This window comes from Nelumbo nucifera, chromosome 3 (assembly GCF_055504915.1).
Source record: "Nelumbo nucifera cultivar China Antique chromosome 3, China Antique-T2T, whole genome shotgun sequence".
NCBI lineage: Eukaryota > Viridiplantae > Streptophyta > Magnoliopsida > Proteales > Nelumbonaceae > Nelumbo > Nelumbo nucifera.
In genome coordinates, this window is record NC_142651.1 from 59287451 (window position 1) to 59306669 (window position 19219).

Consider the following 19219-nt stretch of genomic DNA (forward strand, 5'->3'; position numbering starts at 1 on the left):
TCCCCTCTAGTTTCTTTTCTCCTAGTTTTTTTTGTTTATTCCCGTTCAACCTAGCTCTATTTGTTGAAGAGGAAAGAACCCTAACTTTTAATGTTTAAAAAACACAAGGACAAAATGGTCTAAAAAATATTATAGAGGGCAACCTTACCATTTTATACATATTTAAATCACACATGATATTATATATAATATACATAACTGACGATTGATTAATGGTAGGTACTTAAAAGTTTGTATTAAATTGATATGTTTTAAAATTCAAGGATCAAATTAAAACTACCTAAATTAAGAATATTATTCTACAATTTTACCTTATTGTTATTATTATTATTGTTATTGTTGTTATTATTATTATTGTTATTGTTATTCTAAAAATAAGCACATGCTTATTTATTGATAATTGCGACAAGCAACTACTCTATGATATTTAGTACTTTCTACCAAAAAAATATTATTAGGATAAATGATCAACCTATTTAATAATATATACAAATACTACTAGATTTATAAGATCCCTTTCACGTGAACAATTTTGATAAGTATTCTTTACGTTGCCAACACAACACGTTTCAAACCTCTACCAACGTGATCTTACACCGGACATCTCGAACATTCTATGATGGGTTGCAATCTTGAGATAGACGTGCGGTGTTAGGCCAAAGTTGGTAGAGGGTTGGAACATGTTTTATGGGCAGAAAATTTCAACTCGATTGAGAACGGAAGGAGGAATGAATGGGACCCACCCAATGGTTAATTGCTGCTTCAGGCCATCTGATCTTATTCATTCTTCTCATTCAACACACACACACATCAATGGTCGTGGTCGTAATCTGTGAAACATTGGTGGAGCCCACTTAAGAGTAGAGCCCCAATTCAATCAGATCCAACGGTTGCAACTTGCAACCGAAACAAGATGTGCCTATCACAAAAGGATTCATGTCTCTTAGCCATACTATATCAGTTTGACTGTTCTGTTTGAGCCGTGAGCGGAGAAAGGCAGAAGGCCGTCCAAGCGCGTCAACGAGATCGCAAGTAAAAGGAAAAGTGGGATGAAATCAAACTTTCAACCCAGCGAATAGCTTCCACAAGAATTCCACAAATTTCTCAGTCAAGCCCCAGCTCAAGTACCGACCTCGACCCTGCAAGTCTTCAACTCCCACCACCCTCTTTCCATTCCATCCTCTCCCAAACGGCAACTGATTTGATTCCGTTTGGCCGATCTTCTACTGGGTTGAACCGAATTGCTGAAACGAAAACGTTGGTACCGTACCCTCGATGGATTCCTTCTGATTCCTTTGCTTTCCCTAATCCCCAACCATGGCTGAACCTGATCCCCGATCCATTTCATCCAATTGGGAATGCCTGGGTTCTGACCTCACAGAACTCATTCTCTCCTACCTCCCCATCCGGTCGATCGTCAGGGCTGGCGCTGTTTGCAAGTTCTGGCGCTCCGTCGTCACACGCCCTTCCTTCTCTTCACGGGTCTCCGCCGCGAAGAAGCCCTGGTTCTTCCTTTACGGGCAGAACAACATCTTCATCAAGAACAACCAGGCTTTCGCATTCGATCCTGAGGCCAATGAGTGGATCTGCTTGCCCACTACTCTCTTCCCCAGGCCTTGCCAGGAGGAATTCTTCTTTGGCTCCGGCGGTTTCTTCTTCTCCACCAGCTCTAGGTTCAGCTACGCGCCTATTCTCAGGGGCATCTGGCGCGAGACGCCGCCGCTTAGGTTTTCTAGGTGCAATCCCCTCATCGGCGTTTTCGACGATGGCTCGGGTTTGTCGCGGTTCATCGTCGTCGGTGGTGTTAGGTTCATCGGAGGCTTGGTCGATATCGAGGATAGACTGGCTGTTGAGATCTACGATCCGAGGTTGGACTCGTGGGAGCTCTGTTCGCCGTTACCCGCCAATTTCAGTTCCGGCAATTCGTCGCAGTGGCTGTCATCGGCCTTGTTCAGGGGCAAATTCTTCGTGTTCGGCATATTCTCCTGTTTCGTATCTGCCTTCGATCTTAGCCTTCACTTCTGGAGCGAAGTCCAGACTCTTCGGCCTCCGGGGATCCTCTTCTCTTTCCTGCTGGCTTGCGGAGACCAGCTTATTCTGGCCGGTCTATGCAACACACCTCGTGGGCCATCCTTTAATCTGTGGAGGGTCGACGACGGGACAATGGAGTTCAGCGAGATCGCCATCATGCCTCAGGACCTTCTCTGTTGCTTATTCGACGGTGAGGAGGATGACAAGTTTGCGAGCTTGAAATGTGTGGGATTGGGAAATCTCATCTACGTCTACAATGAACAGCATCACAAGACATACCCAGCTTGTGTTTGTGAAATTAGAAATGGTTCTGGTAAATGCAGTTGGAGGAAAGTTCCCGACTTGCCAGGGCCTGTAAATCGGTTTCACAAGGTCATTAGCTTCTGTTCCACTGTGTCCCTCAACAATGTTCTCATGGATGAAGAGGGAGAAGTGGCTCACAGGCAGGCTAATTAGTTCAGTTCTGCTGCAACCCTACCCGGCATTTCCCAGCTTGTGCTTGTGAAATTAGAAATTATTAAGTGCAGTTCGAAGAAAGTGCCCAACTTACAAGGACCTGTAAATGGGTCTCACAAGGTCGTTAGGTTCTGTTCAATGGTGTCTCTCGACCATGTTCTCATGGATGAAGAGGGAGAAGTGGCTCACAACAAGGCTGATTAGTTTATATTCTGCTTTTGCCCCACCATTTAATAGCTTTGATCATCATCTACTACGGTATAGTCAACCCTTTTGATTTTTAACTTGTTTTTTTTTTTTTTTTTTTTTTTCAGCTATATGTTATCACTAGTATGATTAAACGGATGCTCTATTGTTGCTCCAATTTTCATGTGAATCACCAAATGTAATGTATTTTGTGTATCTATATATTTGTCAGGGTGTGTTGTATGTTAAGTTCTCTTGGATGAATTATGGATGTATTTTTCTTTTATTTTTGGTTAAAAACTTTGTAGAGAATAAGAGTAGATGCTTTATGTTTCTTAGAATTAACTTACCAAATTCAATGAGGCTGAAAGATTTAATATCTAATATACTGTGTATACAGTAAACATATGTGACCTATTTCTGCCTCATTATAGGCAATGGTTGGTTGCTCCATTGCGACCTGGGTGACCAGGGTTGAAATCTTGGAAACAAACTCTCTGTTTGTGCAGGGATAAGGTTGCGTACATCTGTCCCTCCCCAGGCCCTGCATTGGCGGGAGCCTCATGCACTGGGCTGCCCTTTCTAATAGGCCATGTGTGCAGCCCCTGCAGTCCAGATCAGTGTCAGCCTATACCCAACCTTATATTATATGATATATCTTTTTGATTTCTAATCTTGTATTAGATATACTCCGATTCTAATCAATTATAACCATCTAAGTTTACAATATCTTTAATATAAAAGTTGCTTATAAAAAGGCTTTATTTTGAGCAAATGGGGTGGAATTTTAGGCTGAAATCTTTTTCCATGAACAGAGGCTGAGGTGAAGAACATGGAAACTCCCATTGAGCCTCAAACTAAATTACCATGTGGAAGATATGAAGGTCATTTAGAGAAGTTTGCTTAAGTGACTAAACAAGCTGACTAGCAAATCCTCCATTGCTGGGGCAGTGGGGCTAAACTAGAGTATTTTCAAGTTCAAGAGTATGCTTGAACTTCTTAACAAATTCCCTTGTTATTGAAAATTTTACACCTAAGGCTCAGTTTGGAAGGATTACAAATGCAAATTTGTAGGGTGTAAAACCTTATATTTTGTATTATTTTGTATGTATTTGCTCTCTACAAATTTGCATTTGTACTCCTTCCAAACTGAGCCTAAGCTGCAATTTGTGATCCATATGCAATGGTAAAATCTCAGCCTAGCAAGCAGGAGAAAGAGGATTCAATTCGACAGCAGGGCAGCATCCAACCTGTGCAAGAGATGCTGAAGATTAGTTCTGTATCGGGTCCACTCCTTCCAAAACTCAGTAGCCAGAACCAACATCTGGTGATGACACTTGCTGTAATATGTGATATATCTTCTGTAGCTTAGGTTGGATCAAAATGCACGAGGCCTGAGATCACACCAAACTCTTTCAAAGAATCTTCTGTTTGACAGAAATGGTTATGCACAGCCTTTTCCAAGGAAAACTTGAGTTTGTGTTCTGGACTACCAATGGTCTACTGTGTTCTTGTTTTACAAAAGTAGGAAAATTTTTAGGGCGGTTTTGTTTTTCCTGCTTTGAAAGGGAAAAACTATGGAATAAGATATTAGTTGCCAAACATCTAGTTAGTTTAGTTAGTTGTTCACGCTGTTTTAAGAATAAAATAAGCATTAAAAATGCTTTTGTAAATGCATCATTAATTTCCAGTCCACTTTTTGCTTTTTGTTGCCCACAGTTACTTCATACAGGCCTTTGTTGTAACTCTCATTCTCTCAAAAACACTTTGGAAGTACAGATGTGGTACATACATTTCTTTGATTTCAGTTCTTATGCTCAAAAACATTTTTCCTAACATCACAAACCGCTGTTTATGTTGTTGGATTGGAAAATAGCAGCAAAAGCGTTTGCAGAAATTATGCCATATTAGCCCAAAGTAGTTAGTAACCACCCAGGAGATCCCGCTGAGCTAGATATGATTTAGACCTTGTAGAACCATTTCTAGAATGAATTCTCTAGCAGAGAAAGTCTCAGCAGCAGTAATCAAAAGTGTTTCCTAAATTGAACTGCTTTGTACAAGAGAGGTTCTTCAAGATGATTGAATTGCCCAAGATAGTTGTGCACCACACATCAACAGATGCTCGACCATTACATTAATCCCATTGCCATTCTACCCGCAATTTTTAATATTATGCTGGAATGAGGTCATTGCAGGATTTCACATGGATTTCAAGATGTGAATTCATTTCTATTTTCTTGCAACAACTTGAAGTGAATCCACTGATGATTCGATGAAATGCTGTCATTCCACAAGGTTTCCAAACAGCAAGGAGGCTCTAAGAGCACAAAGGCTCCAAAGAACAAACAGGCTGTAATAGAACAAGCAAAGGTTCCAGCAAAGAATCTACTGGTATTTGGATGCAATGCATAATTGGGGACCCTTCATCTTAGAAATTGAACATAAAAGAGGGGTTTGGACTTTGAATTTGATGCCACAAAATTATGCAGCTTTACTTGATTATTGGCTTAATATTCAACTCGCACAGGGTCCTTAGCCCTTACTTAATACAGGCATAAAAATTGAAAATTAAAATAAAACTATAAACCAAGGGTTTTCTATTTATACTAACAGGGACCCGTGCGATGCACGGAAAAATCTGAAAGATTGAAAATTTTATTTACTATTAATTAATTGATAAATTAATAATAAAAATTGTTGTTAATTAAGTAAAAATATTCAAAGTTATTGTTAATATTTAAAATTTTAATAATTGTAATTTTCATTTATTGTATTGTTAATTTAATATGAATAAATTCTTTTAATAAATTTAAATTTATTAATAAGTTGTAGTAATTTTAATAATTGTTATTATTTTCATTATTTTTAAATGAAATTTTAATCAACTTTAAATAAAGGAAAATAATTTCAAAAGCTAACATTTTTATTAATTTCACTAATAATTAACAAGTATATACGAATGGCAATGGGGCAAATTTGGGGTAGGGCACTCCATCCCTATCCCCACCTCATAGTCAAGACACTACCCCATCCCTGCCCCATTCGTAGTGTCAAGCGGGTTCAGGGCAAAGCACCCACTCCCTGTTAGGAACGGGGAATCCTCAAATTTTTTTGTTTCATCCTCGGTGTTAGGCAAGTTTAGGGCATGGCACCCGCTCCTCATCAAGGATGGGAAATCCTCAAATTTTCCCTGCCCAGTCCCTAGTGTTGGGCAGGTTCAAGGTAAGACACTCACTCCCCATCAACCCAATATTCAATTTGATGACAAAATTGATCAAAATGATATACTAATTATTAGCAACATGGTAAATTTTTAAAAGTATACTAAATTATTACATTTGTGTAATTTTGAAAATTTATTCAAATTTGTTTTTAAATTGTTACTAAATAATTTATTTTCTTTTTTAAATGGTTTACTTATAAAATTACACTACTTTATCTAATATTTTTTAATATAAACTAATCAATAATTTTCTTTTTTCAATATTACAATAATTTATCTTAAATAATTTGTGTAATTATTGGTTCAAATTACAATTTTCTCGTTCCCATACTCATTTATCTTCAATATTTTTCAATAATTTACAATGAAAATTACATAATTTTTTAACAGTTTTTCAAAATCTATCAAATGCAATAAATTTTTCTAAAATTTCCAAAATATTCCAATAATTTTCCATAACTGTTTAATACATTTTAAATAACTTTCAAAATTTTTTTATCTTTTAATTTCAAAATGTTATTTTACAAAAATGTAGTTTTACAAAAAAAATATTAAATTTGTGTAATTATGGAGATTTATTAAAAATTATTTTAAATTGTTATTAAATATTTATTTTTATTAGGTAGTTTACTAACAAAGTTACACTAATTTATCTTTTATTTTCTAACATAAATTAATTAATAGTTTTATTTTCCAACATTACAATATTTTACTCCCCCATCCGCATTTGGTTATTAACTATAATAATAGCAATAACTAAAATTTTATACTTTTTGATAATTGTTAAATATAATTCTTAATTTTATAGAAAATAGTTAAAGAGTTTTCAATTTCTATAAAATGTTACTAATTAACATGACTACAAAAGTATTTACCCAAAATACTTTAAAAAGTCTTGATGAGTTAATTAATAACAATATTTATTAATTTTTGATAATAACATTATTTAATATTCGTTGAATATGGGTTGGATTAAATATTACTTGTATTTAACTATTTATTAATTAATATGAATATATTAAATGAGAGAGAGTGGATATAGATTGAGGGGAGAGATTTTAGGAATTGATTGGGGAGTGGAGTAACATGATACATTCCTAATGGCTTAGAGGAGATACCTTAGGAGAGAGATTCTAGGAATATTTTTAGGTAGTTGGGATGGGAATGGAGATATGGCTTAATAGGAATGGTGTGGAGGGGCGAGAAGAAAGAGTGAAGGAGAATGCGGGGTAGGGGTAATGGAGCAGAGTCTGGCTTTGGTCGAGGCAAAGCCTGTTCAAACAATCTTTACAGCCTTACATTGGGAATATCTCCGCACTTATGTGCTTTATTTCATGGGTAGATATTCCCAATGCAAGGTTATAAGAGGCTGTTGGAACAATGTGAGCATGGTTTTCTCCCGACCAAAGCTGAACTCAATGGAGCAAGGAGAGACATGGTGATGCAAATGGTCTTACTATAGATAGATAGATAGATAGGTAGGTAGGTAGATAGATAAATAAATAGATATAACCTTTATAACACATCGGATATCACACATCTGGAATACTATATCATTGCAATATTGGATCCCGCATCTATCACTCTATCAATCCGTATGGTCATGCAGCTCATGCTATATATATATATATAATTTTCAGAAGCTCAGAAACAATCAAACAACTATCCTTTTTCTCTATCTCCTTTTACAAGCAAGCTAAAGTGCTTACCTTATTACAGACACATGGAAGAATACCCCTTAAAAAAACATATTATGGGGTTTTCAACCTATAAATCTTGAGTTTTCATAAATTGACTCAAATATATTATGGGGTTTTCAAATAAAATTAAACATCCCCATTTTCCACATTTTTTTGCCCTTTATGAACCTGTTAATATTCTAAAAATCCTATTTTATCCTTTGTGAATAATAGACAGTTATTTTTCAGTGTCTGATCTATTACTTTAAGCTTTTGTAGTTTTCAAGGTTTTTCATTTCATTAAGTGATGCCCAATGCTTCAAAGTGTTCTAAACATCCTGATATCACTTTGCAAGCATGAATCTAAAGACACCTGAGCTCCTACCGAAGAAGAATTTAATTACTTCAAATATGTAGCAGTTAGACCATGTAATCTGCCACTCAGGTTCTAAAACATTACTGTTCTTTTGGTGCTTGGTTAATATGTAATAGTAACCTTTCTGATGGCATTTGTTTATTTCACTGATCACCATATTTTAGAACTCCTGATGGACTCTGCTCACTCCACAGTTATTTTGCAAGTATAGGATTCAAGCAAGGAGGGTGTCTCAAAACCTATACTAAATTGATATAAAATCATCTAGTTTTTGAGTTTAGTTCATTTTTTTGTATTCTTTGATAAGTAATATTCCACTGTTAAAGTTACAGAGATTTTCATGGCCCAATTAGAGAGAGGGAAGTCTGGGTCTCTGGTTCTCTTTTAAAATTTGAAGAATGATGAAGAGTAAAAAAGTCTTTTGTGGCTAGAAGGTATATTCCACTCTATTTAAAAAACTCCCTAAAAAATATTTTCAACTAGGCTTGGCTGTTTTTCCCCAAACAACCAAGCTTTTCTCCTCGTGCAGTGATGCCTGAAAATTTGTCCAAAAAAGAAAAGCTCTTGTCTCTTGGATAATTCTTCTTCTTCTTCTTGTCTCTTATTATTATTATTTTTTTATTTGATAAGTAAAATAGCATTAAGCAGCAGGAGAACCCAAAACGTTCACCAACCAATCAGGAGGAAAAGATCTCCAAACAAAACAAGATAAAGAGTGTTTTGCCTTCTACTCCACAGAATGTGTAGCTCTATTCATATTCCTATCAATATGTACGAAGACCTTGTCAAAATAATCACATAACATCCTAATCTTATCTATTAAATCTTCAAAATAATCATATAATATCCTAATCTTATCTATTAAATCTTCAAAATAATCACATAATATCCTAATCTTATCTATTAAATCTTCAAAATAATCACATAATATCCTAATCTTATCTATTGAAGGACCCAAGGAACAGCCAAATCCTGACCATTTAAAGCCAAAAGAGAAGCAAGAGAATCGGATTCAATTCTTAAATTCTTTAGTCCTTCCTCCCTAGCAAACAAAAAAGCTTTCCAAAAAGCAAACAGCCTCTCAGATTTGATAAAAAAAAAGAAAACAGCCTCTTGGATAAGCTTAGATAAGCTTAGGCTTGTCTATATCCATCAATAAAGAACAAAATAAAATACAAGTGGACGAGATTAGGTAGAATAGAGAAATTGATTGAGAGAAGAGAGTTGGGTGAGGAGTTAACCCCCTTTTCACTATTTGTATTTAGGACCTGGAAATGCCTAAAACAAACACATGAAAAAGACATATTTTTTGTGATGTAGAAGAAATAAGATTGCATAAATATTATTAGTTCTTTCCCACAAAGAAAAGAATATCAACTACAGCTACATTCATCACCTGGTCCTAGGGTTGGGACCATGCTCCGCCCCTGGCCCTGTTTCATATTCCCAGGAATGGTGCAAAAACAAATATGTGCTGCACAAATACGAGGTTTAGAAATATGAACCTAAGGAGGCATTTGATAACACTTTTAAGACGTCCGGGGTCTGAAAATATTTGGTTTTTAGACCCCCACCAGCATTTGGATTTAGTTCTGATTAGAAGATTTGAAACACAAATTCAAATTTAAAATCGTAAGACCTAGTTTCAAGTTTGATCAAAATCAGATGCATTTCAAACATGATAAAATGGCGTTAATGCCCTCATTACTTCATCTATTTAATAATAATGATGATGATGATGATAAACATTATTATTCAATATTTTTTATTTTTTAAATAATAAATAATATTATTTTTATTTTAATAAATAATAATATTATTATAAGTATTAAATAATTTATTTAATATGATTTAATAAGAATAAATTGATATTGTAATAGATATTTATTATTAATTAATAAATATTATTACTTCGTTATTTAAATAAATAACAATAGTAATAATAATATCTGTGTTATAAAATAATAAATGGTATCATTTTAATTTAAGTAAATAATATTTAGTATTATTATTTATATAGTAATAAGAATATTTAATAATATGTTTATTAATAATAATTAATTTTTTTATTTTTTATTATCATCATTATTAATTAAACAATAAAGAATTTTTTCTTTCAAAAAATCATTATATTTGTTTATTAACGGAATACTATTTTATTTAATATTATTTTTAATATTGCTTTTATTATTTATAATATTATCAATCAATCTATTTCGAAGGGTAAACTAGTAAACATCCCAATTTCAGATATTGGAGAATTGCTCCAAGGCAAATGATCTTATCTTTTCAGAGCCTTTAAAAAGCAGAAAATCATCTTTACTTCTTTTCAAATTTTAGACCCGAATAATAGTTTTTTGACTTTTCAAACATCAGACTTCAGATTTATAAAATGCCAAGTTTCAATATCAGTCCTTATTTATTAGAAAAAAGAAAGAAAAAACTCAGTTTTACTCTATAATCAAAACTATACACGACACATTATATTAATAGAGGAACAATGGATTTTTTTTCTTAAATCTAGACTAGTAAATATTTACTTGCATTGCAAATTTGCAATGGCAATTTTAGTCCTCTTTATCAAAACCCATATTACAAAGATAAGTAATGGAAGCATGTTGTTGGTGTTGTTAGTAGGATTCTTGCCAATCCTAACCAAAGGCATTAAACAACAATGAAATGGATTTTTAGATATCTCTAGGGTTTCTTTAAGGTTTTTTTTATTTTTCTTAAAAAATCTACATCAAGTTATCTATTTACTTTTGCAAGGGGAACAATCTCATGCTGTAGCAATCTGACCGGACGGGAGGGGGGTCCATGGCTTATTGTTAAGCAAAATATTATTAAAAAAGGAAGAAAAAGGATAAAAAGTGGAGGAAGAGGACATTAGAAAGGGAAATTTTGGAAAACATTTTAGTCTCAAGAGGAGAAATTTTGGTCTAGAAAACAACTGAATGACTCCATACTACCGGTCTCTACCGTGGCCCAGCACGACTCAGCACGAACTTGGACTGGCCCAGCATGGCCTGGTACGACAGTCCTCGGGCTGTCCCTGGCCCGGCATGACCATATGGGCCGTGCTGGGCCTTGGGTTTTATGTCCACGGGCCAGCATGACTGAGCGGGCCATGCCGCCCACGGCTCGCGGGCTGGCATGGCCCAGCCCGCAACCCGGTCCAGCACGGCCCATGTATATATTTTATATATAGTTATATAGTATTATATAAATTATAATTAAATAATAATATATAGTATATAATATATTAATAAAATAAATGTTTTTAATTTTATTACACTAATTTATTTAATTATTGCATATATATTAGCAATTTTATACACAAAATTCATATAAAATTAAAATTTTAAGTTTTTTGTCATTTTTTTAAATAAATAGCTTTGGCCCAACCTGGCCCAAGGCTAGGCCCACGGACCAGCCCGGCCCGCGACACGGCACAGGCCCGCATGGGCCGTGTCGGGCCGACCCCCAAATTTTTCACCAAGGAGGGCGGCACGGCCCGTGACAGCCCGCAGGCCAATACGGCACAGCTTGCACTTTGCGTGGGCCGCCCACGGGCCGTGCCGTGCCGGCCCGACACGACCCACTTTACACCTCTATTCATTTTTACGTTCCTTGAAAAGTAAGAAAGTTAAGCTAAAGCTTAAAAAGTATGAAAATTAGAGGGTTCCTCATTCATGTCACTTGAACACCTCAATTAAGAGAACTTACGATACGTTTGGTTTGAAGGAAAGAATGGGGAAAGGAAGGGAAATGCAAGAAACCTATACAAGATTTGTAAAGGTTTCCCTTTCCTTTCCTTTCCTTTCCCTACTTTTCCCTTCAAATCAAACATAGCCTAAGGGAGGGACTACTCTTCTCATAGGACTCCAAAAATCAAGGTTTTTAAAATCGATCCGAACAACAAACCGGTCAAGGGTTTGATTCCTGGGTCAAACAATTCGACCATTTGAACCGAATGAATGGCCCATTCTAACAAAAAAAGAGGTTAAAATCGTTGAACGGTTCGAATGGTTCAATCGCCCGGGTCAGCGATTTGCTAACCAAATCAACGTTTTTTGGCAAAATTTCAATTTTGGGGAAAAACAGAACCGATCACCTGACCAATTCCCAGTTTTCTGGTCCAGCCGTCCGGTCCGGTCCAGTTTTGAAAACCATGCCAAAAATGGTTTACCAGCCTACATGCCTAATTGCTAGCTATATGATGTTTAACACAATTATAACATTTATCACTACATGATGCATGACTAAAAACATAAAAATGAGAAACATTTAAGATTCATGGGAAATTTAATCATTCAAGGAGAATAGAAAACAAGGGAAAATAGAGAAGTTTTTAGCAGAAAGAGAGGCTTAATCTAAGTAAGGGATTGTTTTTATTCATTGAATCATACTTATAATATGAGCCAATGAAATTAAGGCCAAGTTTGGGAGTGCTTATTCAAAAAATAAGTGCTTATTCCAATAAGCACTTATGAGTGTGGTGAAAAATCACTTATTTTAAACAGGGGTAGTATAGGTATTTTAAAATGATATGGTGGGCCATGATAGGCTAGAAAGGAAATAAGCACTTAAAAATAAGCCCAAAATTTGGGCTTCTCAAATAAGTGCTTAATAAGCACTTATTTTGGGCTTATTTCCTAAATGCAAATAAGTGCTTATTGGTGTGGTCCCGGCCTAAAATAAATGCTTATTTGAATAGTACTTATTTTTAAGCCCTCCCAAATTTAGCCTAATCATGCAAGGATCCAAAATGGCATAAACTGGGAAAGCTTGCAACTAATCAACCGGTATTATAAAAGTGGTAACTGGTAACCAATCAAGTGGCTTTCATTAAACTTCATGACTTTTTTGGAAATTTCTACACTACCTAGTGGGTGCACGCCTGAATGGGGTGTTTTTTTCTTTCTTTTTTTTTTTGTTTGAATTATTGATTTTGGGGTGGAGATGGATTTTGAGATTCTACAACCCGTACGGGTATGGGTAGGGTATGGTATTAGGCTAAACCCAACCCTTTTGAGTCCTGACCTGCATATATATTGTTGGGAATCATATGAACTTTATATATTATGTGTTGAATTTCATAATATTTTGAATTTTATGTGAAGTGTAATTGATAGTTTATGTGTTTTTATATGTCTTAATCAAATAATTGGAATTTTTGATGCTTGTTCATGTTATTTTACTTATTTATTGCTTATATAAAAAGAAATAATAGGAAATTAGATATGGGTTTTAAACCCAACCTGCCCTATCCCTAAATAATAGGAAGTATTTTACATTTTCATATGCTAGGAAGGTTTGGATTCTAAAAATCCAAGCCATTACAAGTTATGGGGCGGGTACAGTTTGGGAGATTTAGGGAGATGAATATGGTCTAGAATTTACAAAACTCTCCCCGAACCTACCCTATTGCCATCCCTAATTTTCATTAATCAATGCTCTTCTAGTATCATATCTTTCCAACATCCTATATTTACCCTAAACCTTATGTTACAACAAGGGCATGGCTGGATACAATACGGGATACAAATTTTACAATATCCAACGTATTACGGAGGTACCCAGGTATCATAGCTTAGGCCTATGACTATGAATCTTTAGTAACCAGATCAATTTAAATTCCAATTCACAAAAATGGGAATTCTGTAATTGTAAATTGGAAGCTTGGCACTTCAAAACTCTCTCTCTCGCACTTCAATAATTCCAAAGTTTTTACTTTTAGAGCTTTAGAAAATTCAAGGAGAGTGAACAAGGGCATTTTCAGAAAGTTTGAAGAATGAATTAATAAAAAAAATTGAGATGTTGGAAACAAAAAACAAAAATAAATCTTTAATTAGCAAGGTAGTTACTTCTCTTAGGTCAACAATTTGTGTGGTGCCTCAGTTCTTAATGAGATTATTTAAGTTTCCTAAAGCTATTAATAAGAGAATATCCAAATCTATCTAATGAATAAGAGAGTGAAACTTTGTTTGACTAAACTATCCCTATATTTGAATTTGGTTCCTCTAATTGTGAGGGCAGAAAATATAATTTGAACTACTACTTTTTACCTTATTTAATTCCCTCTTATTAAGTCTGACATTTAAGATATTAATTTCCTTCATCTTTCATTGAATCCCGTTCTTGACTAATATGTCCTTATCTTTTAATTTGGCCCCTCTCTAATTGTGAGGTAGAAAATGTAATTTGAACTATTTTTTTTTACGACATTAAATTCCCTTTCATTAAGTCTTATATTTAAGGTATTAATTATCTCTCTCTCATTAAATCTTATATTTAAGTTATTTTTTCTTGGTAATAAATTCTATCATTTTATACCCATGTTTAAAACCAGGCTAAAAATGACGTCATTCTTACATCCTAGTGTGGTAGATAAGTAATTCAACTATCCAAATCAAATGGGTCAACCTATAATGTTATAGTTAAATAATAAAACTTTTAAAATGAAAAAAATATAGAAAAATACGCACATCTCTAATATTATATTAATCATATTAATGAAAAATATGTATGGTAAATAATAAGAAAATAATTGTTTTTATTAATGCATGTTGAAAATGAAATACAAAATTTAAACCCAACCCAAAAAGAAAATTGTTTTCCTATTTGGTGCTGAGTTAACAGTTCAACTTTTTGGGTCTAATGTGTCAATTGTCAATCCTTGATGTCAAAATTAAATAATAAAAATTAGGGTAAATTTCTGAAACCTCCCCTCAAGTTTCTAGTTGCTGCTGAAACCTCCACTAAAGTTTGATAATTGCAATCACCTCCCCTTAACTTTTTGACATAGTTGCAAGTAGATCCCCTTTATTAGAAAATTCAAGGGAGGTGGTTGCAATTATCAAATTTGAGGGGAGATTTCAGCAATTTACCCTAAAAAATTAAAAGAAAAAGATAAAAACACAAAAAATGAAAAAGTATAGAAATTCACTAATATGTTATATTAATTATATTAAATAAAAATAAGTGTTAATACACAAAAAATGTTTTTATAGATGATGGAAATCTAATACAAAATATAAATACGACCCAAAAATTAAAGTGTTTTCTTATTTGGTAGGGTAAAAAATTTAACCTTTTGGGACAAATGTGCCAGTCATTAATATCATAATTAAATAATAAAGATATAAAAAAGAAAAGGAAAATACAAAAAAATTATGAAAGAAAGCAAAAATTTTATAAAAAACCATTAGGGCACATCTCTAATATTTTATTTGTCATATTAAAGAAATAAAAAAGTGTGACAAAAATAGAATTGTTTTATTGATGATGGTAATGAAATACAAAATTCAAAACTAACCAAAAAGTGGAATTGTTCTTCTGTTTGGTGGTAGGCCAATAGTTCAACCTTTTAGGTCAAATATGTTAGCCCTTAATGACATAATTAAATAATAAAAATAAAAAAAAAAGATAAAAACACAAAAAGTTACAAAAATGAATAAATTTTGTAGATATCATTTGGTTACATCTCTAATATCATATATTCATTTTATTAAACAAAAATAAGTGTGATAAATAAGAATTATTTTTATATACAAAAATATAAAAAGTTATTGAAAAATTTGGGAACATATGTTACCATCATCATCATCGTCTAAAATTGCCACATGCAAAGTAGATGCACACTTACTAGTCCCAAAAAAAGTTTCTATGGGAAGAAGAAAAATTAAAGTGTAAATGGAAGAATTTATACAAACCCAAAATAAATGGTGTGGATGAGGTCTAAACTATGGATTGAACGAATGTAGCTTGTTTACCTAAGTTAGGTTACCGGAGAATCTCTCTAGGTTCAAGTTGTGAGAAGTATCCCCCAAGCCACACCAACCTTTAAACCTAGCTTGATACCCTAACGAGCACTTTCATATCACTTAGAAAAAAACATTTTTTTCGTCAACAGCTAGACAATTATAGTGGGGTGGGGTTCAACAATGTTTCCATAGCATTATTAGATTTAGCCTTACCTATTGTATGTTCAGCATTCGATTAGGTAATGAAATCAGTCAAACCCTAACTGTACACCCTGCAATATTCATCAAATAAGAAGATTAGTAGAGTGGTAAAAGGAAAACTGAAGTTCGCTTGTATGGAGAGGAACTCGGTTGCATACCTGTCTTGTTCTTTGAGAAAGAAGAAGAAGAAGAAGAAGAAGAAGAAGAAGAAGAAGAAGAGACCTATACCAGTTATTTGTTCAATTGTTCGACTAGAAGGGTAAGCTCAATAGCAAATAGGGAATGAGGGGGGAAAAGAAGGTTTCTGGTGCAAATGAGAAAAGCTGAATAATAGAGAGGGAAAGGGTTTCTTGTGTGCGGGAGAGAGTTCGCATCAATTAGTTTTAGCGGCCTTTCAAATTTTTACTTCCATTTCATCTCAACCATTTATAAAAAAAATGTTTAATCATTTATCATGGTTTTTAAATTATTTCAACAATAATTAATAATTTTTGTTAATTATTTAATTATTTTATCATTCTATTGTTTACTTATTTAACAACTTTATCGAAAATTTTATTTTATTATTTTATTAATTATTTAATTACATTTTAAAATTTTAATTATTTAATGATTTCTTCTAGTTATTTAATAAATTTTTAACTACAAATTTCTAGTGGTTTTCATTTAGTTGGTTCAATTTAATTCGGTTAGAACTAAGAATCTAACTAGCATTTCAATTTATCCATTTTTATGAACCAGATTGAACCGAACTAGATGTCATAATCGAACTGAATTTAATATAGTTTAGTTTAGTTTTTGGTTCGGTTTGGACCCACTTATATTGATATTTATAAGCTCATAAATAATATATTAATATTAATATGTATAATAATATATATCACTATATATAAACTTATAATATATAGTTTTTCTTTTTGCTTCAAGCGGCTACACAATAAGAGGTAGCACATGCCCCTATCCTAGTGGTAATGGAATTTGATCCCAGGTCTTTTCTACAATGGCTAGAGATCCTACCAACTAAGCCACCTTCAAACCAAGAATCAAATAAATCAAACGAAAATTGCTTATTTGCTTTAGTTTTCATTTCAGTAACCAAATTTTAATACCCCTAGCTTTCATTGCTTGTAGCATGACCTTTGCTATGGAGGAAAGTTAAATGGATTCCAGTTCCTGTGTAATAGAAGGCTTGGTGATCATATGGAGATTGGACCCTAAAGCTATAAGTGCTGTCATGCAATATATCTTCACTACCCAAAATGATGGGGGTCATGCACATTCAATAAAAAAACAAGTATGTGTAAAATGGAAGAACCCAAAATGAAAGTATATAAAAATCAACATTGATGCATCAATAAGAGAAAATGAGCTTGGCGTCATTAGGCTCCTGCTCAATTAACATGGCAAAAGCTTGGGCTGCTTTGAAAACTCATAAACTAGCTCCGTAGTTCAACAACAGAAGTACAGTTATTGAAGGAAATTCTCAGCTAGTCATCAACAACTTAAAAGATATTAAAGCCCTCTTTGGAACATCAAACCAATTCAGATTAAGTAAGGATGACAAATTTTTCCATTTCCTCGATCCTTGTGGGGATCCACCCTAAATGTGGTAGAGATGGGGATGATTTTACCCCCGTAGGGATGGGGAAAGTTTCATCCCCATTGGTGGAGATGGGGCGGGGGACAAGGACAGCACTCCCTATGGGGTCCCTGACCCTTGCCCCATGGGGATCCCTGCTATGTATAATTTCAAACCATAAATATTTAGATTTTTAATAAATTGGTTTAAGACCATGAGACCCAGAACTTGGGATTTATGTTGAGCATTCGTGTTTTTCTTATAAACTAGTAAATGAGTACGTGCATTGCATGTGACGCTTAGATAATAATAATAATAATAATAATAATAATAATAATAATAATAATAATAATATATCAGATATATGTTGAGATTTTTAAATTTATTCTATAATCTTTTATATTTTTATTTATTTTTAAAATTTTATTATTTAACTATGATACATGAACTGTGTCATTTAACATACACAAAAAATGGGTCTATTTTTATGTAAAATTTAAAATTTTTACTCCATTTTCATTATTAATAAAAACAATTCTCTTTTATATAATGTGATGAGTGTATAATATCAAGGATGGCTCTTTATATAAACTTTTCCTATTTTTCATAGCTTTTAGTATTTCTGTCTATTTTTAATTTTTTAATATTTAATTGTGATATCATGGTTTAATCTAGACTATTGAATTCTTGAACCATTATGTGAATGGAAAACATTTTCCTTTTCAAGACAATTTTACTTTTTGTATTCCATTTCTGCCATCAATAAAGAAATTCTTATTTATCACACTTATTTTCTTTAGTATGATGGCTAGCTATATAATATTAGAGATGTGCCAAATTTTCTACTAATATTTTTTGTATATCTATATTTTTTTAAATTTTATTATTCAATTATAACAGGATGGGTTGACCCTTTTGACTTAGACAATTGACCTATTTGGTTTTAAATCTTCTATTTCATTATATTATTAATAAAAGTATTTCTTGTTTATCACACTTATCTTTTTTTTATATGAATTAATATGTAATGTTAAAGATGTGTCTACATTTTTCTATTTTATGTATTTTCTATAATTTTTTATTATTTTCTATTTTCAGAAAAATATTATTTTACTATGACATCATCATGGGTTAATCCATTGATCTAAATGGTTGAACCATTGACCCACCACTTGAGGAAAATGGTCTCATTTATGGATTAGTTTTAAACATTCTATTCTATCTTTATCATTAATAAAAATATTTTTGTTTAATATGACAAATATATAATATTAAAGATGTGACTAAAAATTTTTAATTTTTTATTTATTTCTAAATTTTTAGTATTTAATAATGGTATCTTGGGACTCCGGATCTTCTACCCACAACAACCCTATCCACACATACCCACAAAACACTACCTCCGTGCATTGGGAACATCTCCCCGTGCATAATAACATGCAAGAGGATGAGATGTTCCCCATGTGTGGCTGCGATGTTATGTGAGTAGGTGTGGGTTGAGTTGTGTTGTGGGTAGGAAATCCAGATTCGTATCTTGGACTCACTTGTTTGACCCAAATGGTATAACTACTTATCTTTTTTTTTTGGTATTCAACTACTTATCTAACACCTAGAAAAACCAATTTCATTTTTAGTTGATTTTAAAATAGTATATTAATTATTAATATCGGTAATCTCCCTTTAACATTTATTTGAATACTAATACAAATATTAATACAGTTA

At 33.2% G+C, this 19219-nt stretch overlaps 1 protein-coding gene across 1 annotated transcript; it reads left to right on the forward strand.

Annotated features, from left to right (window-relative positions):
* The first annotated feature begins 992 nt into the window (after nucleotides 1–992).
* Nucleotides 993–2919, forward strand: LOC104602165 (Galactose oxidase/kelch repeat superfamily protein). The gene has a single exon (XM_010265760.3). It carries the CDS (start codon nucleotides 1318–1320, stop codon nucleotides 2485–2487), a length of 1170 nt encoding a protein of 389 aa, XP_010264062.1. The 5' UTR covers nucleotides 993–1317; the 3' UTR covers nucleotides 2488–2919.
* The last annotated feature ends 16300 nt before the right edge of the window (nucleotides 2920–19219 follow it).

Excerpts from the sequence above, each read along its gene's own strand:
- LOC104602165 (XM_010265760.3), top strand. The coding sequence starts at position 1,318 with ATGGCTGAACCTGATCCCCGATCCATTTCATCCAATTGGGAATGCCTG.